Source organism: Kwoniella bestiolae, chromosome 1, assembly GCF_000512585.2.
Source record: "Kwoniella bestiolae CBS 10118 chromosome 1, complete sequence".
In the NCBI taxonomy this organism is placed as follows: Eukaryota; Fungi; Basidiomycota; class Tremellomycetes; order Tremellales; family Cryptococcaceae; genus Kwoniella; species Kwoniella bestiolae.
Window position 1 is genome coordinate 148,567 of NC_089241.1, and position 25,624 is coordinate 174,190.

General features: G+C 47.5%; 14 protein-coding genes across 14 annotated transcripts; 12 read left to right on the forward strand and 2 right to left on the reverse strand.

Moving 5' to 3' along the window:
* Positions 1-429: 429 nt before the first annotated feature.
* I302_100048 (uncharacterized protein) lies at positions 430-1,329 on the forward strand (the record flags this gene model as incomplete). Its single annotated transcript, XM_019190069.1, has 1 exon — positions 430-1,329. The coding sequence occupies one exon, from the start codon at positions 430-432 to the stop codon at positions 1,327-1,329; it is 900 nt and encodes a 299-aa protein (XP_019046817.1).
* A 642-nt stretch (positions 1,330-1,971) lies between these two features.
* Positions 1,972-2,943, forward strand: I302_100049 (uncharacterized protein; the record flags this gene model as incomplete). The annotated part of the gene is made up of 1 exon (XM_019190070.1): positions 1,972-2,943. The coding sequence occupies one exon, from the start codon at positions 1,972-1,974 to the stop codon at positions 2,941-2,943; it is 972 nt and encodes a 323-aa protein (XP_019046818.1).
* A 1,379-nt stretch (positions 2,944-4,322) lies between these two features.
* On the forward strand, positions 4,323-4,736 carry I302_100050 (uncharacterized protein; the record flags this gene model as incomplete). Its single annotated transcript, XM_019190071.1, has 1 exon — positions 4,323-4,736. One exon carries the CDS (start codon positions 4,323-4,325, stop codon positions 4,734-4,736), a length of 414 nt encoding a protein of 137 aa, XP_019046819.1.
* Positions 4,737-4,868: 132 nt separating this feature from the next.
* Positions 4,869-5,561, forward strand: I302_100051 (uncharacterized protein; the record flags this gene model as incomplete). The annotated part of the gene is made up of 1 exon (XM_019190072.1): positions 4,869-5,561. One exon carries the CDS (start codon positions 4,869-4,871, stop codon positions 5,559-5,561), a length of 693 nt encoding a protein of 230 aa, XP_019046820.1.
* Positions 5,562-6,507: 946 nt separating this feature from the next.
* I302_100052 (uncharacterized protein) lies at positions 6,508-8,091 on the reverse strand (the record flags this gene model as incomplete). The annotated part of the gene is made up of 4 exons (XM_065869015.1): positions 6,508-6,856; positions 6,928-7,232; positions 7,336-7,424; positions 7,572-8,091. 4 exons carry the CDS (start codon positions 8,089-8,091, stop codon positions 6,508-6,510), a joined length of 1,263 nt encoding a protein of 420 aa, XP_065725087.1.
* A 256-nt stretch (positions 8,092-8,347) lies between these two features.
* Positions 8,348-10,044, forward strand: I302_100053 (uncharacterized protein; the record flags this gene model as incomplete). The annotated part of the gene is made up of 7 exons (XM_065869016.1): positions 8,348-8,402; positions 8,524-8,640; positions 8,704-8,767; positions 8,836-8,922; positions 9,051-9,186; positions 9,282-9,735; positions 9,824-10,044. 7 exons carry the CDS (start codon positions 8,348-8,350, stop codon positions 10,042-10,044), a joined length of 1,134 nt encoding a protein of 377 aa, XP_065725088.1.
* Positions 10,045-10,579: 535 nt separating this feature from the next.
* Positions 10,580-11,707, forward strand: I302_100054 (uncharacterized protein; the record flags this gene model as incomplete). Its single annotated transcript, XM_019190075.1, has 1 exon — positions 10,580-11,707. One exon carries the CDS (start codon positions 10,580-10,582, stop codon positions 11,705-11,707), a length of 1,128 nt encoding a protein of 375 aa, XP_019046823.1.
* An 831-nt stretch (positions 11,708-12,538) lies between these two features.
* Positions 12,539-13,663, forward strand: I302_100055 (uncharacterized protein; the record flags this gene model as incomplete). Its single annotated transcript, XM_019190076.1, has 1 exon — positions 12,539-13,663. The coding sequence occupies one exon, from the start codon at positions 12,539-12,541 to the stop codon at positions 13,661-13,663; it is 1,125 nt and encodes a 374-aa protein (XP_019046824.1).
* Positions 13,664-14,159: 496 nt separating this feature from the next.
* I302_100056 (uncharacterized protein) lies at positions 14,160-14,897 on the forward strand (the record flags this gene model as incomplete). Its single annotated transcript, XM_019190077.1, has 2 exons — positions 14,160-14,259; positions 14,329-14,897. The coding sequence occupies 2 exons, from the start codon at positions 14,160-14,162 to the stop codon at positions 14,895-14,897; spliced, it is 669 nt and encodes a 222-aa protein (XP_019046825.1).
* Positions 14,898-15,613: 716 nt separating this feature from the next.
* I302_100057 (uncharacterized protein) lies at positions 15,614-16,522 on the forward strand (the record flags this gene model as incomplete). Its single annotated transcript, XM_019190078.1, has 1 exon — positions 15,614-16,522. One exon carries the CDS (start codon positions 15,614-15,616, stop codon positions 16,520-16,522), a length of 909 nt encoding a protein of 302 aa, XP_019046826.1.
* A 364-nt stretch (positions 16,523-16,886) lies between these two features.
* Positions 16,887-18,185, forward strand: I302_100058 (uncharacterized protein; the record flags this gene model as incomplete). The annotated part of the gene is made up of 2 exons (XM_065869017.1): positions 16,887-17,719; positions 17,804-18,185. 2 exons carry the CDS (start codon positions 16,887-16,889, stop codon positions 18,183-18,185), a joined length of 1,215 nt encoding a protein of 404 aa, XP_065725089.1.
* An 846-nt stretch (positions 18,186-19,031) lies between these two features.
* I302_100059 (uncharacterized protein) lies at positions 19,032-19,687 on the reverse strand (the record flags this gene model as incomplete). The annotated part of the gene is made up of 2 exons (XM_019190080.1): positions 19,032-19,233; positions 19,338-19,687. The coding sequence occupies 2 exons, from the start codon at positions 19,685-19,687 to the stop codon at positions 19,032-19,034; spliced, it is 552 nt and encodes a 183-aa protein (XP_019046828.1).
* Positions 19,688-21,020: 1,333 nt separating this feature from the next.
* I302_100060 (uncharacterized protein) lies at positions 21,021-21,992 on the forward strand (the record flags this gene model as incomplete). The annotated part of the gene is made up of 1 exon (XM_019190081.1): positions 21,021-21,992. One exon carries the CDS (start codon positions 21,021-21,023, stop codon positions 21,990-21,992), a length of 972 nt encoding a protein of 323 aa, XP_019046829.1.
* A 2,211-nt stretch (positions 21,993-24,203) lies between these two features.
* On the forward strand, positions 24,204-25,135 carry I302_100061 (uncharacterized protein; the record flags this gene model as incomplete). Its single annotated transcript, XM_019190082.1, has 2 exons — positions 24,204-24,702; positions 24,825-25,135. 2 exons carry the CDS (start codon positions 24,204-24,206, stop codon positions 25,133-25,135), a joined length of 810 nt encoding a protein of 269 aa, XP_019046830.1.
* Between the last annotated feature and the right edge of the window lie 489 nt (positions 25,136-25,624).

The window sequence follows — 25,624 nt, forward strand, 5'->3', positions numbered from 1 at the left end:
CTGCTTCCAGTCCAGGCTTGAGATCATGGCCTGACGGCTTCTTGCGGAAGAAAGGATTATGTCGAGACCCCTAGAGGACACCATGCTTAGAGGTGATGGGTGCTGAACCACATCGTTGTACGGTATAGTGTATAAATAGGTCGAGAATATCTGGTGTACACCCTTTTCGACCTGTCTTCTAATCTATTCTCACCACATACATCTTTCCAGCTTATCAACAAGAAATAACATGTCCACTTCAAGTAGTGTTCCCTATATGGAACCTCCATTTCTCTTGCAGAGGCCCGCCGAGAGCTTAGGTGAGTTCACTAGAGTCTCTTCAAGCGTCGTCTGAGAGACATATTTCCTGCACTGATCGACACAAGGAAGGTACGCTGACGAAACGCTGTCGATCGCTTGACCCTCGACTGGGAAGATTCAAAGAACGGAATGACTCTGGACACCCTCAATCAAGCTGTTATGCAGCCCACTGCGTTCGACAATATCATTGATAAAATCCAGGGGTCCGTATACAAGGATGAACAGACCTTCAAAAATGTCAAACTCCTTATGAAAGCTTTTAAGTCAGGTGATGACGCCACAAAGGCATCGGCTAGAAAGGACGATTTTGTCGATGTAAGCACGAAACTCCAGGGGGTTCTGAACGAGTTCGAGTCTCAAATTATGACCAACATAACGGGCAATCTTGATGCGCCTCAAGAAGTCAAGACAGCTTGCCAGTCTTTTAACGATACGTTTCTGCTCGACTATTCAAGATTCGCAGAAACCTCCAACATTCATCGACTGACTCCCGAGAGGCAGAGGAAGCTCGATCAATTGAGGAGATGTATCGACAGACTATCTCGACACTCTATGTACCGGGACTTCAGACCTTACAGTAGTCGTGTGTCTGAGATTCCTCCACTGCTAGATTTGCTGCAAACGGTTGTGAACGAACGTCACGAAGAGTACCCAGATGTTCTTCCATTAGCAACGACAATCGGGAATCACTTACTAAAAATACACTACAAAAAGCTTCTTAGAGATGCCTCCACGAGCGCGCAAACGCTCAGATCCGATGCAACGTATCAAGGATGGTGGGCAGACACGACCGTGCCGGACGACAGTAGACACTCAACTGATCACCTTTTGAGCAAGGTTGTGAGAGGGGTTTGGAATCTCAACGAGAAGCGTGAAATGATCCGAATGCTCAGCACGCTTCATCGATGGGATGGCGGAGATACCGCCAACAGGAGGGCCTTTAGGACTAAGGTCGACAGAGTCCGAAAGCCCTTGATCGATCTTGGTCTGACCTTCGATCGCTTAGTACAAAGGTCGAATCGAACCTGAAGCTTAGTTTGTCCAAGCGGACCGCCATATTATACAATCAGTCGAAACAAGCCATTATGGATGCAGTCTGGATCTGATCTCTGATGCTCGATATCCAGTACGGGAAATCCGAAGAGGAGGTACTCTGCCATTCGATGTACATGCTTCATCAGCTGGATCCTTTACAAACGGTATACTAAGCCTTGTCTGCGAATGCTGAATGTGACAGGAGTTGAGTTGTTGTCCATTCCAAACCAAGAGCACGGAGATATGTCCCCTCTTCGTGTCGATGGCAAAAGGGGGGAAACCCGAAACTGTACTTACGATGCCTCTCGTGCTGAAAGGCCCGTCCTCCAAAGGAGGTAAGCGTATTGAGCTTCCGAGAGCATTGAGAGATTGACATTCTGAAACGCTGTAAACTGGGGATTAGGCACCCCTGACATAAATTTGAGGAGGTGTACATATCCCTTCTGTAACTGCGCAGTAGTGGGGTTGCCTCCGTTGTACATAGCGAAGGCAGACTATTGAACATAAGAGCATCGTGAAGGCACGCTGCAAGGTATAAAAGCACAGTGTATACTTGCATACATCGTTGCACTCGTCAGCTTTTATGGTAAACCACCAAAGCTAACTTTTGTACTCTTCTATTATTCAGACTTTCATATGCCTCGAACAAGTCGACACGAAGGCACGAGCGCTTCAAGCGAGCCGATCTCCAGAAAACGGACCAACGAGGATGAAGCATCTGCCGAAGATTCTTTTCCCCTGCGCAGGAAGCTTGGCAGGGCGACCGACTACAAGGACTCCCCTGGACCAAGCAGCGACATTCCCTGGCGGAATCCTGGTGGTTTGCCCATCAGTCTTACAGATGCGTCACAGACCAGCGCTTACTTTCCTCATCAGGGAGTCGAATGCTCTGCCAAAACAGTCCCTCCGAGCGATCCTCCAGATCTCAGCCAGACTGATGTTATATCCGGGCCACTGACTGAGTGGGAACAAGCGCAAATACCAACGCTCATGGAAATACTTCATTCTTCTGGTTCTGCGCCTGATCTTATCACCGTCCATGAGGATATCAGTGACACTGGCAAGATAACCGTAGCTCATCAAGCTCTTGAACATTGGTGCAGAGGTACCTTTTCCAGTCCCCATTTCCCTTTGAAGCGGGCTATGATTGCCGTCGGAGGCTTTCTGAATACCTGTCATGAGAGAGCGAGCGAGAAAGGTTCTGAGGTGAAAGTGACCGAAGACCAGATCGATTGCTGGACAAATCTTATAAACAAGCAATTCAGATCAGACGCCGAGATAGACGCCATTCAAAACATCAGTAGCCAAGTTCTGGTTCAGCGCACAGAGAAAGAGAGAGCTGCATCGGATAGCATATTCAGCCTTTCAGGGGATGAGTTGAAGGGATGGCCCAAGAGACTGAGAGGGCTTCGAAAAGATTTGAACCGCGTGATCAACGCACCCCCTTACCTGCCGCTAGAGCTGTCGTATAGCGTTGAACGGCACAAAGAAGGGCTCGATTTTATTGGTAAACACAAGCCCAGTTTTGGCGATGATATCAAGACTGTCAAGACCGCCATTGACAGTGTTGTGGTACAACAGAAAGGGAAAGGGGATGGGAAGATCTAACGAGGTGGATCTTGTGGCGTCCTGACGCATCACCGTTGACATCATGCAGAATCATACAGAGTGTCCATGTCCCTAGCTCTGGTACTCATGGTCTGCGCTGACTTGCGGTCTTAGGGGGAGAAATTGACATTTCCATAAGCTTTGTAGATTTTATGACCCGTGTGACGATTGCGGGCATCTTTCGGCGGAAACTAAATCGGTCATGTCACGACAATATTCCCAGCCAAAATCTTGGCTGAGGGTAGTGTATCGGCTAATCACTCCGGGATGCACCTTTGACCATATCCCCAAATCCGTAGCTTGTGATCATCCTGCCCATTCAGCATTGTCACTAGAAAAATACCTGAACCACACTCAAATTAGGAGAGCGATATAGTAGAATCACTCGAATCACACATCCTGTCTGGAATTATTATCTGCCCTTCGCTTGTTGCTGTGACGACGCGAATGCGAGATGGAATATCTGATACCTCCAGTGCGCTGTTAAGAGCTGAACAGAACTAATTTCAGCCCCTCTGAGCTAGCATATCTTATTCAGTAAAGGTAGAGTAAATATGTCCTGTCAGTCAAGTACGAGAATTCTTCCTGATTGCACTTTTGGTAATACTCCTCATTGCCCCAAAAGTCCCTGAGGGTATTTCAGATGCTCTGTGTATGCGTTGACCATCTGTTCAAGTAAAGCTCTATTTAGACCGTCATCATCGTAGCGCGAAGTGCAGCTAGATACTAAGCCTCGAACGAGAAGTCCCCTCCCATGATCACTTTGGTCTGGACCAGAGATCTACCTGACTGGTTCTTTTACGAAATGACGCAATGACGCAATGACCAGTGGAACATCCTTTCATCCTGCAACGAGGGTTTTTTAGACTTTGGATATCTCAAGAAGACCTGTGATCGCTATAAAGATAATGCATGATTTCGAGCACCTGATATTCCTGTGCGAAACAGGTAAATCGCCACTAAACTGAGTAGTCGCCTCCTCACCTACATACACAAATATGAGTTAATGGGAGCCAACGGACCAAGCCGGGTATGACTGGCAAGCGGGGGAAGAGACCGGAAAAAGGGGTCCTCTTCCGCAAAGACCTTCTGCCGACCAGGGGATGGACTCCCAACTAAACAGCAGTGAGTGGAGTATATAATACTCTGAGAATAGCCTTCTGCCAAAAGTGCTCACGCATACACGTCGAGATTTCGAGAGTGTTACAGTTCATCGGGCTCGTTCTGACCCTCGGGACAACCACCACATGGACGTTCGACATAAACGTATGTATGGCTGGGACTATCCTCTCGCATATACTCCTGATGGCTTCCAGTTGGATTATCCGCCACCACAGGCTTACTTTCATCAGGCTGATACGACGTGTACCTCGAGCGACATGCTTGCTAGTCATCAACAAAATTTGCATCAGTCCCAGATTGTTGCGCCCGATGGTCCCTATCATCCTCAGAGAACGTCCAAGGCCGGCATACCTTCACATCACGCTCCACATCAGACTACTCAAAGATGGGCTCAACAAAATTCATCCTTGATACCCGATTGTTTCACTTCATCTCATAGTTCGCATGTCGATGATAGGTACTTCCAACAAACGTTCCGAAGACCGAACCCGGACGAGACGGAAGCTAGTGCCGCTGGCCATACTACCCGACCACCAGTGCCTACTACAGAAATAGAGACAGCATCTACCGAGCATTTGTCGTCCGGTCCCGCCGATGACAGAATACATGCCAATAGCATCCGGAGACTGACGAAAAGTGATTTGGATGTCGTATACACTTTGGCTATCTAAATGAGATCGGACTTCAGCAAATTGTATCCTGACGAGCCTCTAGTTGAACATTACATCGACCTGGTCCGGAAGACCCTAGAAAGACTCAGTCAGACGGGGCGTGTAGAGAGAAACGATGCTAGTAGAGACAAGATGGTCATAGTCAGAGATCACTTGGGTGATCCTGATCATTCGAAATTCTGCTCAATCAGTGAAGAAGAGTTCAAGGTGTGGGATAAAGTTCTGGAAATCAAATATAGGACTGCCGAGCAAATCCAGGCCATATCAACGATCCGGGAGGAAGTGTTGTCGGAGAGTCAGGCCTGTCTCCCCCCGAGGGGACGAAGTATCATGCGCACGATCGATTCAACAAAATGTGATTTTTACCGAAGAAGCAGAAAGGACCTTTTCAAGATTATGCAGACCAGTCCTGATCAGGAATGCCAAACGGATAAACCCATATCATTACTTCGAAAGGGTCTGGCCCAAATTAAGAAGATCAGAAGCGAGGTCGCTGAAGAAGTCGACGTGATTGATGCGGTCTGTGCAGAGACTGATCGAGTCAATTCCATCATCCGAGGACAGAGATCGGCACGAGAGATCATAGATGATCACGAGAATTACGAGATCTTTCGAGCTTGGTATGACGATGATGAAAGATTCGCAGAGATCACCAAATTTCTAGAAGATTTTAGCCATCTAGAAGATCAACCTCCCTTGACCAACTGCCCGCACGAAGTGAGATCGTTCCTACGCAACATCGCTAATCGCGATTGGTCGACCTTTGAGCCTGCTCAAGCTATCGTGTACGAGATTGACAGGCAGCTGGATTGCACGGCGACATAATGAGATAGTGCACAGAAGTCACGGGAGGAGCTGGAGAGGATGCCTGAAGGGAGGGTTACCATTCGTCACATTGTCCTTATATTCAACCTGAAGACTATGACAATTCATATCGAATCATCAAATGACACATTTACTCCCCTTATAGGCTTTCCCATGTGTCACTTTTCATAACTCGTGGGTGATGTTTGTCGATAGTCTTGGCACCAGTACCCTTCGTTGCACGCAAAAACCTCAGAATAGCTTCCCGCACATGTTGGTGCTCTTAGTTTCGTCTGGCCCCACAGCCTGGTCATATTTGGTAATCGTTGATACTCGTTCACCTCCTCTTCCTTTCCTCTTGACCCTCGGCAAAGACAAAGGTAGGTGTCTAGCTGGTATTGCATGTTTCCACCTACTCAGACGTCACAGCCTATATATAGTGACCAAGATTACGATGTTTCGGATCATGTCATTTTGCCACTACACAACATCTCACCCTCATCATTGCTGAGTGACAGCTGAGGCAGTCAGTCGTTACTTGCTTTACTAACTCACTGGTACTGCTGGTACTGGAAAGAGTTGACCTGTCGAGGTACAGATCATATTCGTAATGATTGTCAAAATGGAGAAGTCAGAGTCAAACCCGAGGTGAAGACTGAGGACATCACCACAACCGGAGCGCGTTTGTCAGACCGGAATGAGGCCAGCAGTGTGGGTGGAATGGGAGGTTACTTCCCGGGTCATTTGGAGGAGCTATCCAGGGCATCAACCAACTCAGGTGGTGCAAGCACAAAGATCGAAAACGAAGCTGCACCAACGGTCAAGCAGGAGCTCAGGGAAGAGTGTTCCTCGAACAATTAACTCAGAATGTATTAGGTATTGAAGTCATACTCGAATTTGTAGAATTACGAGTACAGTATAAGCCATGCATTGACAATGACGTAGAATACATACCAGCCTCGCTCGGTCAGACATCACTGACCAACCTCCAGACTTTCACACTCCCATCATCGCCTGCCGAGCTTAGTATTCCTAATCCCTTCTTATCTTCCCTGATGCACCATCCTACGGAGTTGACATCGCTGACCCCGTGGGCGTCTTTGATAGCTGCCAGCGGTTTCATTGATACGCCCGACTCGAAGGAGGTAAGCTGGAATACCACAATTTTTCCATCACCTCCAGCCGAGGCTAGGAGACCTAGATCGGTAGGTTCAGGTGAAGGGGATGGGGAAGGTGACCACGCAAGAGAGAATATCGAGCGGGTGTGCACTGCCAGATGAAGAACTTCCGTCCATGTGGAGTCGGGTTGGTTTCCCCTACTCATTTAGGTCATTAGCACAAGTCGCATGGAGTAACAGATCAACTGATCCAGAGAAACACTACTTACTGCCTCTTCCATATCCTTATTCCACCTAGATCACCTCCACTAGCCAAATACCCACCATCAGGACTGAACGCAAGGCTCCAAACTGTCTCTTCCTCTTCCAGTGGAGGAACATCCAGCTGCTTATCTGCTTCTTTCTCTACTGGCGAGGGTATCAAAGCGTTTATGAGGGATGCTGGGGAATCGTGTGAGAGTGTGAGAGGAGTGGGAGGGAGTTTCGCATGCAGCTTCTGGAAGAGCATCCAGTCGGAGTCTGGGTCGTCGAAGGCTAGGTGGATATGGGAATCGTAGGATGCTGAAGCTAGGATCTGTAGTGTAATGTTGGAATCAGCTGTGATCACATCTCGGGGTAGCGGTGGGCAATGAGACTATGGATGTACAGGCGGGGAAGGGGTAGCTTGTTGTGCTCACCTCTTCGTGAGGATGCCATGCTATACATTTAACATCCTGAGAATGCTCCATCATCACTGCTATACATTCGAAGTCTGCGTCGGGCTGGACTGTATAAGGAAGTTCCAAAGATAATCAGCCCATCATACCCAAATCAACACCTTCAGATATCGCGGGGAGCAAGCCAGATATGCGGGTACGTAAGAGGCAGACTTGGGCCTTGGGCATTGAGTGTAAGGTATGAGAACATTACTCACCCTCCCACACCCAGACACTCTTATCCCTCGAACAACTAGCGAGCAACGCGCCATCGCTCGAGAATGCAACACTCTTACATTCGCTCTCATGTCCTTCTAGCGTAGTCACGCATTCCCACTCTTTCTCCTCTTTACTATCTTCCCCCTCTACATCAGGTTTATAAACCCCTTCCTGATCTTCATCCTCGTTATCTGAGGAAGGGATGACTTCTTCCCAAACGCCTACGGTCGAATCGAACGACCCGCTCGCTAGGGTTCTTCCATCAGGAGACCAAGCTATAGATCTGACTGTACGTTTATGATCTGTAGATACGACCTTGTTGAGGCTGAATACGGGTTTAGGATCGGATGATGAAGGAAAATTGTCTGCGGAAGGGGAGGAAGGGAGGATGTAAGAGAATAGTCGGATAGATCGATCAGTGGAACATGATGCAAGTAGCGAACGAGTAGGGTTGAACGTGACGGCCCAGGCTGGTTCGCTGTGCGATGGCAGCTCTGCTATAAGCTGAAGTTGAGGCATTATATTGATGATATCTCACTTGAGTGAGGATGAAGAGAAGAGAGAACAAGAGTAAGATTGACGAAATATAGACAAAGGTGGAGGGAACAAGGGACGGTTTTGGATTTTGACGATGACCAAATAGAGTGGAATGATGGTGATGAAGATGTTTCCTCCTCTTGATATTTCACACTATACATGAAGAAGACTGATCTCGAGCATAGAGGTTAGACGCTTATAGAATCGACAGACATAGATAACTAGACCTGCGCCGAGAATGACCATCGTCCAAGATGAAAAGATACCCGTAACCTGCTTCACTGGCTTCCTGGGTGAGTACAGTCTCCAACTCTCGGTGTGATTCTATGTAAGATCTCTGTGCTAATGCTCGTCTCTCCGACAGGTGCTGTGAGTGTATCTTGGATAACTGGAGATACGAGGTGGACAATCTAGCAACACGAACTGACCAATCGATACAGGGTAAAACATCGACTATATTATCGTTGATCCAGCAGTTACCGAAAGACTACAAGGTCGTCTTGCTGAAGAACGAGTATGGTGATGTAGAGGGTGAGCATCGATAAGTGATGCTGTCTTTGTTTCCATGGATCACCTGCTAATTCCATGTCATAGTGGACTCTCTGCTGGCATCTCAGTCGAACATATCTGGAGTGTCGGAAATACTGAATGGGTGTCTGTGAGTAAAAATCATGTCCTGTGCGATAAGGGTGCTACTGATGCTGTATGCTATATTGCCGCATGAAGATGCTGTACTATGGTTGGCCTAGTGGAGAATGCCCTCAAAGAGATACGGGACACTATGAAGCCTGATAGGATCATCATTGAGTCCAGGTATGTCATCTGTCGGTCGTTCACAATCTGGCCTCTAGTTCATTTCAGGTCTCTGGTTGAGATCAAGTTATTACCTTTCGATAGCATCACGAGGAGTGATTGCTAATCTTGCTTTCCCTTCCAATCAGTGGATCTGCCTTCCCCGCTACTCTCGCTCTGCAAATACGTCAGCTAGAACCAGAGGGATTCAAACTGGATGGCGTAGTGACAGTTGTGGATTGTCTGAACTTCAAGGGGTACGAGGATTCCTCTCCATCTGCTAAAGTACGTACACTCATAGTTCAGCCTGAACGTACGGCTGTCCATCTGCTCTCCATCTGCCGAGAATGTGACATACTGATACCACATTATGAACACAGCTACAAGCCAAATACACCGACCTCCTCTTACTGTCCAAACACCAGCTAACCACCGAAAGGCAAATGGACGACCTCATTGACTCACTGAATGACCTGAACGACGAGACACCCAAAATCAAGGTTGGACCCAGCCCTGATAATCCACCTAAACCTGAAGTGATATTTGGGTTAGATACCAAACTATTCGGGCTGGTTGAGGGAGAGAAGGAGAGTTGGGATCAGATAGGTGGGAAGGCAGGATGGCACGGCGATGAGGTTGAGACGAAGCAGATATATATCGGGAGGAAGGGAAAGGCAAAATTCAATCATCAACATGAGGATGGGAAGGAGTGCGGGGAGTGTTCAACCCCCACAGATCAGGAGGACGAAGAGGCGGCAACAGAAGACCTACAATTGATTGACAGAGAGATGTTGGAACGAGAACTGACCAAACTGTCTTTCGAGATATATCGAGGTGAGTTGTTCTCGAGATCCCATGCATCTTTCTGAGTGTAGAATGGAATCGTTATCAAAGTTCGGTTATTGACTCTTGCAATGATCAGTGAAAGGATTAATCCGTCTATCTTCCTCGAATCCTCTTGGCTACACCACCAATATCCTCAATTACGCTTTCGGCCGCTTTGAGCTCACTCCAATACCATCTATGGACGACGATGACTCGTTAACAGGGGTTTCCTTGCGATTGACCGTAATGGGTGAACGAGGGGAGACAGCTCGAAGGGCGAAAAAGCTGGCTGAGGGCTTAGGCGCCCGGATGGAATGACAGTCGATTCTAGATCATTGCTTGCTCAACATGACATGGATCCACCTGTGACGGTAGACACAGTCTCCAACAATCTGCATTGCTATAGTATGTACGCTGTCCCCTCGTGTTCTCACAGTAGTCGCAACAGTGCCGAAGCCTCGATGCAGCGCTGGTCTCGCCTGAGGAGGTGAGTACACTGATAGCTTCGGACGGCAATGTCCAGCTTCAGTACACACAAATTCCCAATTTTGAGACCTTGTGTTAGTCACCTTCATGACGTGACTATTAACAAAGGACCACGCCCTTTGATGAGTTGACTGAAACATTGTTATACTGAGGTATGACGTCTAATTATCTATCGCTTCTGATTGAAAAAGGTTGTTGGTTTTTGGGAAACATCCATTCATTTTCAGAGACAGCGATTTGAATTCCTACAGGCAGGAACTGACAATATACCGCTATATATACTTTTTCACTTCATTCCGATATCCAATTCGTTTGCTCACAGACCTCACTGACCCTGTCCATTGGACATACACAGACCCGAAGCCAGATGTCTTCTATAAATCAAAGCAGTATTATTTCAGGAGGGGGACATACAAACAATGAAGAAACCCTCGACCAGGAATCAAAGCCTCTGAAAGATCGTGCCGAGAATGTTACAAAAAGGTCACAATCGGCCAGCAGTGGAGGGACGGTGTATCAACAGGGCCTCGTCGGTTCACCCGAAGGAAACACATCCAAGATGGTAGACGTTATCTTCCCAAGGTGGCTGGGTACCCTCCCCATCGGCGAAGCTAGAACTATCGTTAAAACGCAAGACCAGTGTGATTCCCGGGAGAGCGGACTCAGAGAACGGCTCTTGGACATACGCGAAAGGCGAGAGGAGATACCGGATCGTACCATGGAGGTGAAGTCTTCCATATCTGCAGCTCAAAGCAAGCTACGATCTGCAGGAACGAGGTTGGGCTTATCCAAATTACGAATATCTTACAAGCATGAACAACAACTGGAAGAGCTGCGACAGGAGTCCGCGGAAGTTGATAGGCAATGGATGGTATTGAATAACGACGCGAGGCAACTTACAGAGAAATTACTGGACGAGAAGGTTGATGGATCATTCCGGTCGATGGTAGATCTCCTGAGTCAAGCAAAGTTCAATTACATCGATGCGACATTACATTCCATTGATGGTCTAAAGGAGTCGATATCTGAGGCTTACTCGACTTGCATGAAGAGACAGGTGTATCTCAGTGCAGGTGTAAGAGAAATTGTAGAAAAACTGCTTGATCATCAGGGAAAACTCAACAAACATAGGGAAGATCCCTCTCAAGATGTCCCCCTGTCCGTCAGGCTAGATCGTTGCTCCCTAGAAATCCAGATGACGAGGGAACACTATTCTTCGGTGCTAGGAATTTGGGCAACGGATTGGCTCAAACATCGAAATGTCAGTGCTTTGCAGCATCGTGTGTGCGATACGCCCCTGAGCAACGAGGCAGTGGTAGAAGCCCTCAAAGAGAGAGGGTTCGAAGACCGAGCACATCGTATTGTACCTAAAGGGGGAATGGTGGGCCCCCTAAAGGGTGTCATGCGGAAGGACTCAAGATTTGTTGAGAGGGGAGACAATTCAAGTTACGTCGACGAGACCACGATAAGTTCCCTCTGCGAGCAGCAATCTTAGACTCCCATCACCTCGTCGTATACCTCCGAGCAAAATCTGTGGAATGTATGATGTCATGCGCGGTGTACGAGTTCAGACCGTGACGCGAAGCCCCTGTATCTTCTGCTCATGGAATCGAGGAAGGCAATGGTCCTAAGGTGGGTGAAGTGGCGGTGCATGATCATTGTCATGCAGAGCGTAAGGTCGAATCTGGGTCCATTCATCAGGGCGGCTGAACTAGTAAGATAGCGCAGACAGCTCGAAGGGCGAGGAAGCTCCCTGAGGGATTGGGCGCCCGAATGGAAAAACTGTCAAACTCAGAGTCTGCTTTCTCATACATGGTATGGTACACCTATCGCATATAAATGTAGTATGCAACGGATTCGCTACAGACACGTGCACAATGCTATATTATAGACGGTATCCCTTCGAACCCCCACCGTGGTGGGAACAGCTCTCAAGCTCATACAACCTCCTTTCCGCACGACAGTCTCAGAATCGTAATGTCGAGCTTCACTACATGCTTGCGTCCCGTTCTGAGACCGACTATCCTCTTTAGGTGTGACGTGATCATTGACGAAGGGCCACACTCCTGGATGTGACAACTGTAACACGTAACACAACAAGCATGACGTGCGTTTACTTGTCGCTTTTGATTGACAAAGGCTGTTGGACTGTAGGAGCACCCTTTCATTCTCAAATGGACGTATTTGAACTCCAACAGGCTGCAGCTAACGACATACCTTGTTCATGTACTTCCACGCCCATTTCCGTCCCTCAATTTAGAGTTCGCAAATTTTTATAACCTCAGGAGCTTCATTCCTACTTGAACATATACAGACTCGAAGCCAGATGTCCTCAAAGAGCCGGAACCAGAATCCATCAGGAGAGGGACATTCCAAGAATCACGAAAGTCTCAAGCAAGAAACGGCTCTCATGAGGTCCTCCCGAGCAGATAGATCTGGGCCGTTCAAAATGGTGGACAGTATATTGCCACGCTGGCTCGGTACCCTCCCCATCAGCCAGGCTAGAACGATCGTTGATGCTCACGCAGAAGAAGGCTTCTGTGATGAACGGGAGACCCAGCATAGACAACAACTATTGTACATGCGAGAGGCGCGGGAGGAGATGAGCAAGCGCACGTTGGAGGTGACCTCTTCCATATCTGAGGCCGAAAGTAAGCTAAAATCCAGACGATCGAGGTTCACCCTATCAAGCTTATGGAGAGCTTCACATAAGACTGAACGACAATTAGAAGAGCTAAGACAAAAGGAGAGCGAGCTCAATCGTCAATGGAAAGCATCGGATGATGATCTGACGAATCTGGATCGCACCGCCAAGGAGCTTGCCGAGACGCTCTTCGACGAGAATGTACATCAACAGTTCCGGTGGACGGCATATCTCCTAAGTCAAGCGAAGTACAATTCCCTCGAACCGACACTTCAATCTATAGATGGCCTTCGCGAGTCACTGTCCGCTGCTTACATGACCTACATAGTAAAATCGTGGGAGCTCAAAGCAGATATTCGACGATCTCTGAGAGACTTGGTTCATTACCAAGGAGAACGCTACAAGCAGACCGAAGATCCCTCTAAAGATGTCCCCTTGTCGAACCTGCTGCGGTACTGCACCTTGCACCCTTGGATCAGGAGGGAATACCACTCTGTGAAGCTGGACTTTGGATCGCTCACTTCGTCGAGAGGGCTATACGAAGATGTACAGCACTCAATCTATGACGTACCCCTGAGCAACAAGGGGGTAGTGAAAGAGCTCAGAGAGAAAGGTTTTGATGAGAGAGTCCATCCAATCGTAACCACAAAGGGGGAGGCCGGTTCACAAAAGGGAATCTTGCGAAACGGCTCAAGACATACTGAGAGTGGAAATAGAACCGTATCTTTCAGTGACGAGTTCGCCGTCAGGACACTCTCTTCTACCAGAAGTAGGCCAACTTTTTGTAGACCTGTCAGCCGTTTCTGAAGAACGTATCTTCTAACGCACGCCCTGAAAGTGCAGGATATTCCGGATCGCCCCTGTGCCTTCTGCTCATGTTATTGAGGGATACATGGGTTCCCACAAGGCTCCCAATTCTGGCGATGCATGATGGTTGTGGTCCACAGCGTAAGGCCAGGTCCTAATCCATTCATCAGGGCAGTTGAAACTAGTAAGAGGATGCTGCGCATGACCTTCCTTTGCAGCCCTTTCACAGAGCCAGGTACTTCTCCACTCCTTTCGAGGCATGTTTGTAAGGTATGACCACCTTTGACATCGCGAAAGCGCGAAGACCAGGTGAGGCTGCCAAGGCCCGTGGGCTTTGCATGCTTTCATATATATATATATCGACATGACTCACTCGCCACACGCTTAAACCATCAAGTACACTTCTGATCATACCCAACATCCCACATATATAATCATACTATCACCCCTTTAGTCGTCCTGCAATACCGATCAAAAAACATCAAGCAAGACCACCATGACCTCTCGTTCGCTAGAGCTTCCCATTCCCCAATGGGCCAACGACATGTCCCTGACCGAAGCCGAAGCGGTGAGAAGCGCAGGGCAGATCGAGGGGTGTGATCTACACGAGCGTTATCTCAGAGACCTTTGGTACTCATGGTGCGACAGTCGAGATGATTGAAAAGACTACGTTGAGGCCAAGAATAAAGAAATTTCCAACAGTGAACAAGCCGAGGCAATGGATCAAGGTTTGTGGTCTTATTGGACAAGTGGACCATCGCCATGGGACAGATGGCGGAACTATTCGCAAATCCAAAAACACAAGGAGGAAGTTCAGAGAGGGCTTGCTAATTTGACGTCGGTGAACGCCAGATTCCAAGAACTTGCTAAGGGTCTGTACGAGAAGAAAATCGCTGAATACTCGGAGAGTGTCCGCGATGAGCTTAGTAAGCTCAGATGTAGCTCGATCATTGGAGGTGATTCCATCTCAGGGCTGCAAGATGCTATATCCACATCGTACAGGGAAAATGCAACTGAGACTAGCAAAATTCAAGTAGCGGTGAACACTGCTCTAAGCAGACTGCTGAATCATGCAAGTTCGACCAGCGGTAACCCTCAGACCAAACATCTACCTTGGTCAGTACAGCTGGACAGTTGCAATCTAGATATCAAAGTGAAGAGAGAGTCACAGATGACCGCTCTTCATACTTTACGATTGAGCCGTCAAATGTCGAAAGCTATCCTGAGGAAATGAGGCTTCTTGCAGAGGAATCTGTATCTGATTTACCGATCACCGATGTGGCTGTCATTGTCGAATTGAGCAAGAGAGGCCTAGACCATAGGGCATAGCCAAGTCAATGATAGTTGACCTGGTATGATGATACTGTTAGTGAAGGTGGTTTGAACAGATATCGGGAGTTATGGGAGGATGTAGTCAATAGTTTGAAGGATAGTGTCCATACCAGTAGTTTTTGCTGTTCAGCTGAAGTATTAATAATGAGATTCATGCGGCGCTCATCAGCACTTCCACAGCTTGTCAGGTGCTCAGGTGTGCCTCTTGAGTTTTCGCTCAACCGCATATCACCCAACCGAGCTTGCTGGGTGCCCAGCAACTCTGTATTGTATACCTCTCCGCTGATCATGCTGACACACTCCTTTGATCATCTTGAATCCGCTCTCTGCGACTTTGGGGCATCGCATGACGTCGTCTCTCCTGAAACGTCTTGTAGAACAAAGGTTCTCAATGGTGACATGATGTCATGGCACAACAAATCCGTTCATCCCTCCAGGCGAGAAGCATCCTACCCGTCCCTGTACTCAGGCAAAATCCAAGCTACAGTATACCGTATACAGGCGGCCACTTACCGCCTACCACTTGGTACTGTAAAGCTTTTACAGCTGTACATGCTTGCTCCTTAAAATCCCTCATTAAGGTATACTCAGTATCGCCGAGTGAGCCGTAGTCAAGCCATGACGCTTCCTCATCAGCAATCTTCTGGCGAAACAACCACCCGACCTTCTTTCAATAAGTCAAACGACCCTAACAAGTGGGACTCAGCCATCTTGACGAAGTTCGCCAAGAAAGTTTATGATTCCAAGGGTGTCGAGGGCTGTGATCCTCGAGAGGTGTCCGTGTCGAATAAATTATTCAAGGCATGTTCGCAGCGTGATTATCTGGAAGCGAGGCTGGCTGAAGTCAACTCTATCTTGAATGAAACGGAAAGATCCATATCTACCGATCAAGGAAGTACGTCTGTCCGAGGAAGAGATTTGGGCATTGACTTATCCATTCAGGAGATGGAGGCGGAAAGGATTCACGTCGAGAGAGGACTGGTAGTTCTTTACCATACGTTTGAAGAATTGGACAAAGAGGCTGACGACCTTGTCGATACATTGTACGAAGAGATGGTCACTCGATACACCAACACCCTGCTAAAAGACCTCACCAACACACGATATGAGTTCATCGTCAACGCCTACCCAGCTTTGCTTTCGATTCAAGGTTTGAAACAAGCCATCTCCGATACTTACTCCAATAATCGCTCGGTATATGCAGAAAACATCAGGGCTGTTCTTGAGCCAATGATGAAGTACGAATATGATTTCCATCGAACCAAGTCACCCTTGTCCGTCAATTTGAAACAGAACACAGTTAACCTGCAAGTGACAAGAGGACGACGAAATGAGTATTCGAGGGTGGCGATTACTCCGTCTGATCGAGAGAGATATGAGGGGATTGAGCCGATCAAGACAAAGGAGGAGGACGAGCCGATTGTGGATGAAAGCGTTGTTGAGAGTTTGGCAGAAAGGGGGTTTGATAGTAGAGGTCGGTTGGTGGGAGGAGCTGATGTCAGCTCCGGAAGTGCAAGGGATGAGTGAAAGTTTTCAGCACTTGTATACTTGGAAGCATCTATGCTTTCGCTCTACTTGATAGTTTTGCGATATGGCCCTGAGGAGTGAGGTATGTATATGCATACTGCAGCACGCTTTCAAGAGGGGTGAGAAGATTGAATAAGATATAGTAAATCATGATGGGTTGGGTTGGGTGTATGAGTACAGTATCTGCATTTGCCACTCGACTCGATCCAATCATTCATCCATCAAAACGTGTTTTCTCCCTCTTCCCTCCCATCACCATACAAGATCCTTACAACAAACCATACTTCCATCTGTAACCCCCTCATCTCAACACCGTTTCAGTCCTCCACTTCCCCTTACATCTCTTACATCCCTCACTTCAGATATGCCTCCCCATCCAACCCCAGCTCGCAGACGAGCAATCACTCGCCTCTCCATCAACCTCGGCAGACTCCCTCTCGAGGTCAGCCACTACATCATCGAAATCATCAAAGCAAGAAACGATCGACCGACCATCCTCTCCCTCATACGAACCTGCAAGAAACTCTATCGCATTTGCGCACCCACACTATACGAAGAGATATACCTCCACGAGGATAACATCAACGATGTCCTGTACGGCCTACAACCAGCATATGACGGATCAGTAATCCCTACCCACTGCCCAGATCCTATGGACGACAATGATCCATTCTCACGCAAGTATAACCTGTTCCGATCCGTCCGATTCCTCATCATATCAGACCTGATGGCATTCGAGGCGTTGCTGAAGGTCACGGACGACTGTTGGGGTCCATATGACAGCAAGGAACCAATCATGGACTTCTTGGGGGACCTCATCACACTTAGCATTGGACCGTGCGTCTTTCTGGAGATGGAGATGGATGATCCTTGGGAATGGGAACATGTTTTGGGTCGGCTGGGAGGATTATCACCAACTATTGCTTTATGCTATGATACTGGTGAAGAAACTCTCTCCTACTCGACTTCAATCATACTTCGAGACTCATTGGCAGACACATACACCGACACACTTTCAATGCACGTACTCGACCTTGATGGGGTAAATCTGGACAAGTATGAAATCAAGAATGTTCAGATATTCTTTATACAGACGAAGGAGATTGAGGATAGATACCTGAGGGAAATGTATCCCCAATATCAGGAAGAGACGATCAAGTCATTCATGACTCGTCATTTCGATCCCCAAGCTCCAAGGTTAGTCAAATCGCATTTGCTCAAAATCTTCATCTGGTTCGTTCTGAAGAAGGATCATGCTGATTCCCATGCCCAATTCATCAGCTTCGTTGGACTTCACTCACGCATCAAAACGATCCAGTTCCACAATGTGATCTACTGCGACAACAAGAAGAAAATCAAGCGACAAACCAAAATCACTGATTGGATCACCAGGACCAGGATTACCGAACACAATCAGAGAACAATGGTTAAAGCTCCCCATCTTCTGAAGGAACGCCCCGACGCTGATGAGTCGTCTCGTCATGGGGTGCATGCGGGTACCTCACGACCTCAAGTTGAGAAGAATCACGAGTTACGACTTTCCCGCCTCCCAACTTGGATTGTCGACCTGTTCGAGCAGCAAGAGAAGCTGGATCGGATCGCTGATATGGTAGAGTTCTGGCACTCTGGTCATGGCCAGTGCGACGGATGTGGTAGGAGGTGATTCAACCTGATCAAGTTGAATTGAATCAATCAGTCAGTAAACTGAGTTTGTCCCTTTTGGTATCTCTTCGTGTGGTAGGGCTGATGCAGGGTACGACATATCCAGGGATAGACGAACACCGATGATATGATGTATAGCCTTGTGGCGATGAAAATGATCGAGAGCTGACGAGAGATCTGATCAGCAATATATGCATTTATGTTTAAAACCATTCTGTTCGCTATGCGTATAGCTGATACCTAGCACTGGTCATACAAACTAGAGTACGAACCAGTCTCAATCGTCTCCTATCGCCCGCACAGCATTCACAGCCATCATACTCAGACGGCCAAAATTCCATAATGTCAGCAGCCCCATCTATATCCCTCGGATCTCTCGCCTGGCACAAAGCGGCGATGAAGAATGGTAGACAATGCGCCACGCCCTTCTGGAACGCTACCCAACTATCATCCTTTACCTCGTTAAACGAGTTGCATATCGATTTACCGAAGCCAGGGGTTGTCTCCGGGTTCATACCCTGTTCAGCTTGGAAGCTACCCCCGTCCATGTAATATGAATTTTCGGCGATATCGCACCATAGGAGATTATGCATCTCCACGGATATGGGTTTAGGGGATGGACACCGATGTACCTGGGAGTATCAGTTAGTATCAGCATGTGGTCAGCTGAGCTTGGTCAAGTGTGATGAGGAGTCTTAGTTACTCTTGGTGATCCTTTGGAAATGTTTCCTCAGAAACCCCTTGACCTGTCCCTCTTGCCTTCCCCGATATACATAAGCCCAATCTAAAGGTCTAAAATCATCCATCGGTACCATAAAGATCCTTACCACCTTTCCTTTAACTCTGTTCAACTCCAACATCTCTGAATTGCACTGAAAGCTTCCCGATCGTCTCCCAATGCCGAGCCAAAGAGGTCAGGAAAATGTTTGATCGCTTCAGATGATGCTTCTCCAAGAGCATCCTTGTCATGCGCAGAAGGTACCATTTCCTCGTTGGGGCACACATTGATGAAATGAATTTTCTCGATGGTGGGATCGATCTTTTTGTACCTATGGTGCAATGCCGGTACCGGCGGCAGTCAGCAAGCTAGGTCATATATGTATGGTAGAATGTGTATCCGAGGAAATGTATACCAGTTGGAATTGGCACTCACCTATCGCTACTCTTCAGGAAGTACATTTTTAGACAACCTTTCATATCCTGAGCCTGTCCCGCCCTGCGTCTAGGTCTATCTCTTTCTGGCATGGATGCGTCCACGGGTATGTAAGGGACCTTGATCGTCTTGGCCTTGACGATGTTTAGGAAATCGATCACATCGGGATTGCAGAGATGGACATTGGTTTCTTTCAAGGGGTGATCATCCGTAAGGGTAAATAGGAATCCAACAATATTCATCCTAGCTATTGCATTTCTCTTCATGAAGGTCGGTGGTAGATTGAGACAGAGAGATTTCGATGGTTTTACGGAAAGTGCCAATTCTAGGAATTTCAGCATATCGCCCATAGCACCTTGCTCCGACTGATCAAATACTTGATGATGAAAAGTCAACCTCTCTAAACTCGTGAAGACCGACTAATTGGGACCAGCACAACAGTGTATCGCTTCGGCGATTTGAGCAAGCACATTTATCCCTTGAAAATGGACTACCTCGAGATGTCTGATCTGGTTGATGAGTTATATTTTTGCTGGTTCAATCTGACTGATAATGCACCCGACCAGCGAAGATAAGGCAGCCCATAAAGCATTTGTCGGAGTTGGTGTTATTCAGGACGACATGTTCGTAGATTCTCGAGGCGATGAATCTATAGTTCTCCTTGCAAGTACGCATGAGCGTAAGCTGAAGTGATCGGTCTTGGGTAACTTGGATTACATCGAATAGGTATTTACGGAGATCGATATTTAGCATGTTGATGTGTGGGGAATCTGATGAAGTCGCCCGGCATACTGGAAGGTGTGGTAGGGGACAGATGATGTGATAGGCTGTGGTTGACCTGGACTCTGATCGGTAATCTCGCAGGAAGTAGGAGTGGTCTGGACATGAGTAGACGAGAGTGAACGAAATAGACATTATGCTTTGTAATTTTTTTTAATTTTTTTTTTATTTTTTTCACCGATGAGCATGAACATTTTGTCTGCTGATATTCATGATGCACGGTTCATGTGTAGATGGAATTTTCAACGTGATCAGAACAGCCGTGCGCAACACCTCCACCATCACCCACCCTAGCCTACTACTGAGTGGTAATGACACTGGTGGCATTGTTGAGTGTGGCCTCGCGACGGTCCATGTCAGCTGGCATGTGTCACCGAATAGCTGTCGCACAAGATAATCCGAGCATAACTCGGAAATGCGACATCTTCGGACACTGAAATTCCTCAGATCTTCGAAGAAACATGGCATTTGCAATTGCATAACACAGCTTTGAGTCTCGCCGCACAGCCTTAGTGGTTTCAAGGGTATGAAAGGTGGTACTTTTTTGACTCGAAAAAACACTACAAATCTTCAAAGATGAGTTCATCGAGCACCTGAAAGGATTCAGCTATATCCAACCTTTGATGTGTCGGTCTCAAACGACACAACAAGTAGATTTGGCCGTGGTGAGCCAGTGCCTTCGGTGGTCTCTCTCGTATATAAAAGGGGTGCCCTGACATTCCGATTAAAACATATTTTTTATTCGTATTGTATCATACACTCCCCCGACTCGAGGCATTGCGAGCTGGTCCACCCTCCCTGCCATCCATATACGCTACATTCACATTCCTGCTTGAAAGTTTTATTATATCTGCTTTTCGAACTCAAACATCTGCAGTACTCTAAGTCAATACACTTGGACGAATGATCGGCACCGACAACAGCCAGCTCACCGAGCTCGAGAAGTATGCCGACTTTGTTGAGCAGACAAGCAAGGTACACGATCGACTTGCCTTGGAGAACTATCATACCTGGACTCAGCTCGAGCAGACTCTGATTGCTCGAGGGAAGCTTCAAGATCGCTCTGAGGCAAAAAAGCCGGACGATTGTTTTATCGACAATACCTCTGGAGGAACGCCAAAACCCGATACCACCCTGGAAACGTTCGCCCAAACTGGTTCTCAAGAAGACCCTAATTATCCCGCGCTGTATCAAGGTAGGGCATGCTTGGTGCTTTCAAGAACAGATCGACCTGACTCTAGCAAGCTCGAAACTCTGAACGAAATCCAAAAGGACATAGAAGAACGAATTTCCCGCCTGAAGGGCATCTATCTCCCAAAAGTCCAGAACCGCTTACAGGAAGTTTTGGATCCCAATTTCGTTCTGGACTACAATATCGATCCTTATCCTGATTCAGATGCGGTCGAAGTAGATTTTACGATTGCCGCCTTCGAAAAGCAGATTTTAGGTGCACTCGCCCTGTCCAGTGGAACCAATCAAACAGTTTCCACAGTCAGTGCCAATGATGAAGAATTTGCCCCACAGAGCTGGGTGCAGTGTGATCAAGAAATCTTGCAATCCTATCTTCAAGACCCAGAGATCTCCAGAAAGATCAGAAGCAAGTCTATCGAGCTTGTTGAGAAGGTGATGAGATACGTAGCTGATAGCAACGAGCCGGGAGGGCCCCATTATACTTTGTACCATGCTTATTGGGGAGTTCGAGTCGCAAGAGACTGTGAACCTTCTGGGAGTCGAAGGGTCGTTCAGGTGCACGGTGGAAGGCCGTATCAGAGGGATCCTCTATACAACACATTCTTTGTCAGAGATCCATCGATAGCCAATGATTCTCAGAGTCACTCCTCAGAGTGCGCTCAGCCGGACACTGTTGACTTGTAGGTGAACAATGGTATGAACGACACAATGTCGTTAGGTCCATATACAGAATGCTGGTCCAATCTAGGAGTTGATCCGATGAAACAGCGGGGAAATGGTGGATGAGTTCATAGCTGCTCAGCGACTCGTATCCTGTAGTTTCTTCATGTGATGAACGAGTGATGTCCGCAGTGCGTTGATACTTGAACACGATCATTGATACATCGTTGTTCCCGAGTCGATCAACCACTGTCATTTTGTCGATTCAAAGTCAGGACAGAATTCTCAGAGCCTTGTCACAGCCGTAATACGATATTTTACGATCCGATCATCAGACAAGCGAGATAAAAAGACACAGATGGGCCGATGAGGCAGGCAGGTGTACTTGCGTGATGAGCAGGATTTGAAAACGGACACAGAAGGCGATGATCAATGCTCGCTTGAAGATGGGTTCCAAGTCTTGCCAAGGGTTGTATTTGCTTGAAAGATATATGAGAGTATGGTTTTCGAGCACAGAGTACTGTAGCTTTCCACATCAATCTTGGTTTAGTCTAACAATCTCAGTACTTTAGCGTCATGTCAGCCACGTGCCTATATAACCAGTGGACATTTCCGGCGGTCGGAGATGCTCAATCGTTGCTTTTATAGGTCAGCGTACCGACGGCTGGTTACGTCAGTACCTTTGTTACATTTCGATATACCAACTTTGCTGGTTTATAGGGGTAATATGTCTTAGATAGAGTTGTGTTCTTAGCTCCTGTTCTCTTAAGGCAATTGTTCAATAGTCTCAGAGCACCTAGGCGTATCTTGCATACTGTCGCACGTCGAATGAGCCTGAGCGCTGGTACCACTAAGATCAGTGGCCATTTGGCTATGACTCGTTCTGAGCTCGTTGAGTCGTGCTCTACTTTTGCCCTAAACAGTTGGTCGGTCGACGTCGTCGGATAGTATTGCCTTTCAACCATCCAAACTGCTCGATCAATTCACAAATGACGAGAGACGCGAGACGTAAGAAGTGGTATGATCCACTGTTGTAAGCGTTCGTACAACGATATTGATGTGTTAGATCGTAAATGGGATGGAGGGAGAAGTTTATAGATATGCAGACAAGCTTGGACTTCGACGTGGAGCTACTTATACTTTGACCTGAAGGTGAAATGTGTGACTCGAGATCGGAGTCAGACCTCGCAGCCGGTTGACCTCAGAGAACAACGTTGGAAGGATCATGGCGAGCTCACGGATGACCGAGGCCCCCTCCATGTCTGGAACATCGCATGACATCATTCCCAGCAGTCCTTTGAGCTTGTAGATAAGGGAGGGCGCCTCGCTGTTGTCTGACAGCGCTATTTTTTGGAGCATTCCGATTCACAGCCTCTTGGCAGTGATCACACACCGAATTATGTGACGCGTCGAGTATCTCACTTCCTTGCAGGACTCGCCCTCGTAACATGGAGGTCTCTCCGTAAGGGTACACTCCTCTCTTCCTGTGGTCTGCGGAGTGTTTTAACGAGACACCTTAAAGTTCGCATTCCGGGAGCTCGTCATCTTGTAATGCTGGTCAAGGAATTGTCCTTGACCACAAGTTGAGATACCGGACCCCGCAGGTCAAATCAGGCTTCCAGGAAGACACCCGAAAGATATTGTCATTGAACAGCTCAAGGCTACTGCTACTGGGGAGTATGGTGGTTCAAATCCAATGTTCTTCGGACTTCTCAACAGTCAGAGGCTCGCAAAAAGTCCAAAGGAAGGGTCAGGCATTACAGAGGTAACCTCTTTGGACATACAGTACTAAGGAACTTCGAGTAGGCGTATATATTTGCAAACAAGGAGCACCGCTCTGGGACTCTTGAGGGTGAGGAGATGAAAGGTAGAATGGCTGTAACACAGTAATTTGTTGCTGTGCTTCGAGAGTGAGGTCATTGGGTATATCAAAGTATTACTCCATGATCTACCTTTGACATTCAGTATCTCAAAGGACTGTTTGGGCAAGTCTGACCATTTTGAGCGGCGGTCTTCGTTTTCATTGGGGTAATCTCGCTTGATCATAAAGAGCAAACACAGAAGTCGTCCGTTTGCATCCCCCTCATCACCAACCTTTGTGGACAACAACCCTCCGGCCAGCAGGATTGTCCGCATAATATGAGTCCTGAAAGTGACATTCTCACCACTGAACCAAAGGTATTTTATCTCATGTTATTTTGAGGACTCGGACAAGTGCTAAACATCATATGTCAGATGAATCCACCTGATGACGGTGGTTCCTTCTCACTCGATAAATACGTCGCTGAAGTTCAAGCTAAGAACAATGAGGATCTGGGCCTCTGTTGGGAAATCTATAATCTCGTCACTAAGCTCAATGATATCCTGATCACCATCAGTAAAAGAGACGATCAAACTCGAAGGCGAAAGTACGACACTCGCTTCACTCGCAGGAGGACAGGAGTCCACCTGATTAACGATGGACCAAAAGTTCCATCGAGATACATCGAAGAATGCCGTCCATTCCATCCTGACGGTCCCTCTCCGAACGTGCTCAAACTGTCGGATCAATGGGGGAAAACTACCGAGGAAAGTCTAAAAAGGTTCGAAGAAGAGGTGATGGATAGCATCCGTACTCGTCAGGAAGACCTTCTGACTGCCCGAAAACGATTGGAAGAACTTTCGAACCCAAACTACGTTTTCGACTACACTATAGGTCCCCAATCAGATGTCGTGGAGATAGATCTTGCAATCTGTGAACTCGAACATCGGATTCGAAAAGAGCTTGTCGCTAAAAAAATGGAGTGATCTGCCCGGATTTTCTGGAAAAATATATGGAAAGTCGCTTTGACCAAACTTACCAATCGTATCTTAAAGACCCTGAGTCCAAAAGGACGATCAGGGATAGGTCCGCTAAGATCATCTTCGAGACGGTAGACTTTATTAACAGAAGTCCTGATTTGGGATGGTTAGACTCCGGCTTATCAGGTGTCCGTTTGAGTGTCGATGCGCGTAGATCGAGCCTGAGTACAGGAAGCTGGGTCAGTGTCTCCAGCAAAGATCTGGATCCAAGAACAAATCATTATTCCGACAAATTTGTCGATACATTGTTCGTCGAGGATCCGCCTCTGTCCTCTGATCACGAGGGAGAACCGCCGCAGACTGCTCAATCTATCAAGGAGGAATGACGGTACCACGAGGGGCTGTAGTGTGATGATATTGTGGTACACTGGCAGGACGACGGCTTCCCGGCTGTTGATGGTGTACAGAAAGCTTGAACGAATGGGGACAACATGCTTATGTGAGATATGGCCGGCTATGTGGCAGTTCTTCTTCCACATTCATGTGAATGTTGATGTTGCACTTTTGTCCTACACCCATAATCAGCTGCAGTCGAGTTTGTGTCCAACTACCTGTAGCAAGTCATCCGAGATGACAGCAAAGGAAGCTGAATCGAATGCAGAGGTGGCTGATTGTGCATGGATAATGCAAAGTATGATTACACCGGGATGGCGCCGAACGATATGACAAAAGCTTCTGGCATCAGTAATAATACCACGCTTAATGTGACATTATGATAGCTGCATAATCTATCCGCCTAAGAGTTGTGTGCTTCCTCTTCGTCTCACAGGTCAATCCCTCCTGAGATTGTATATCTTGCTTCTATGAGTGTGATC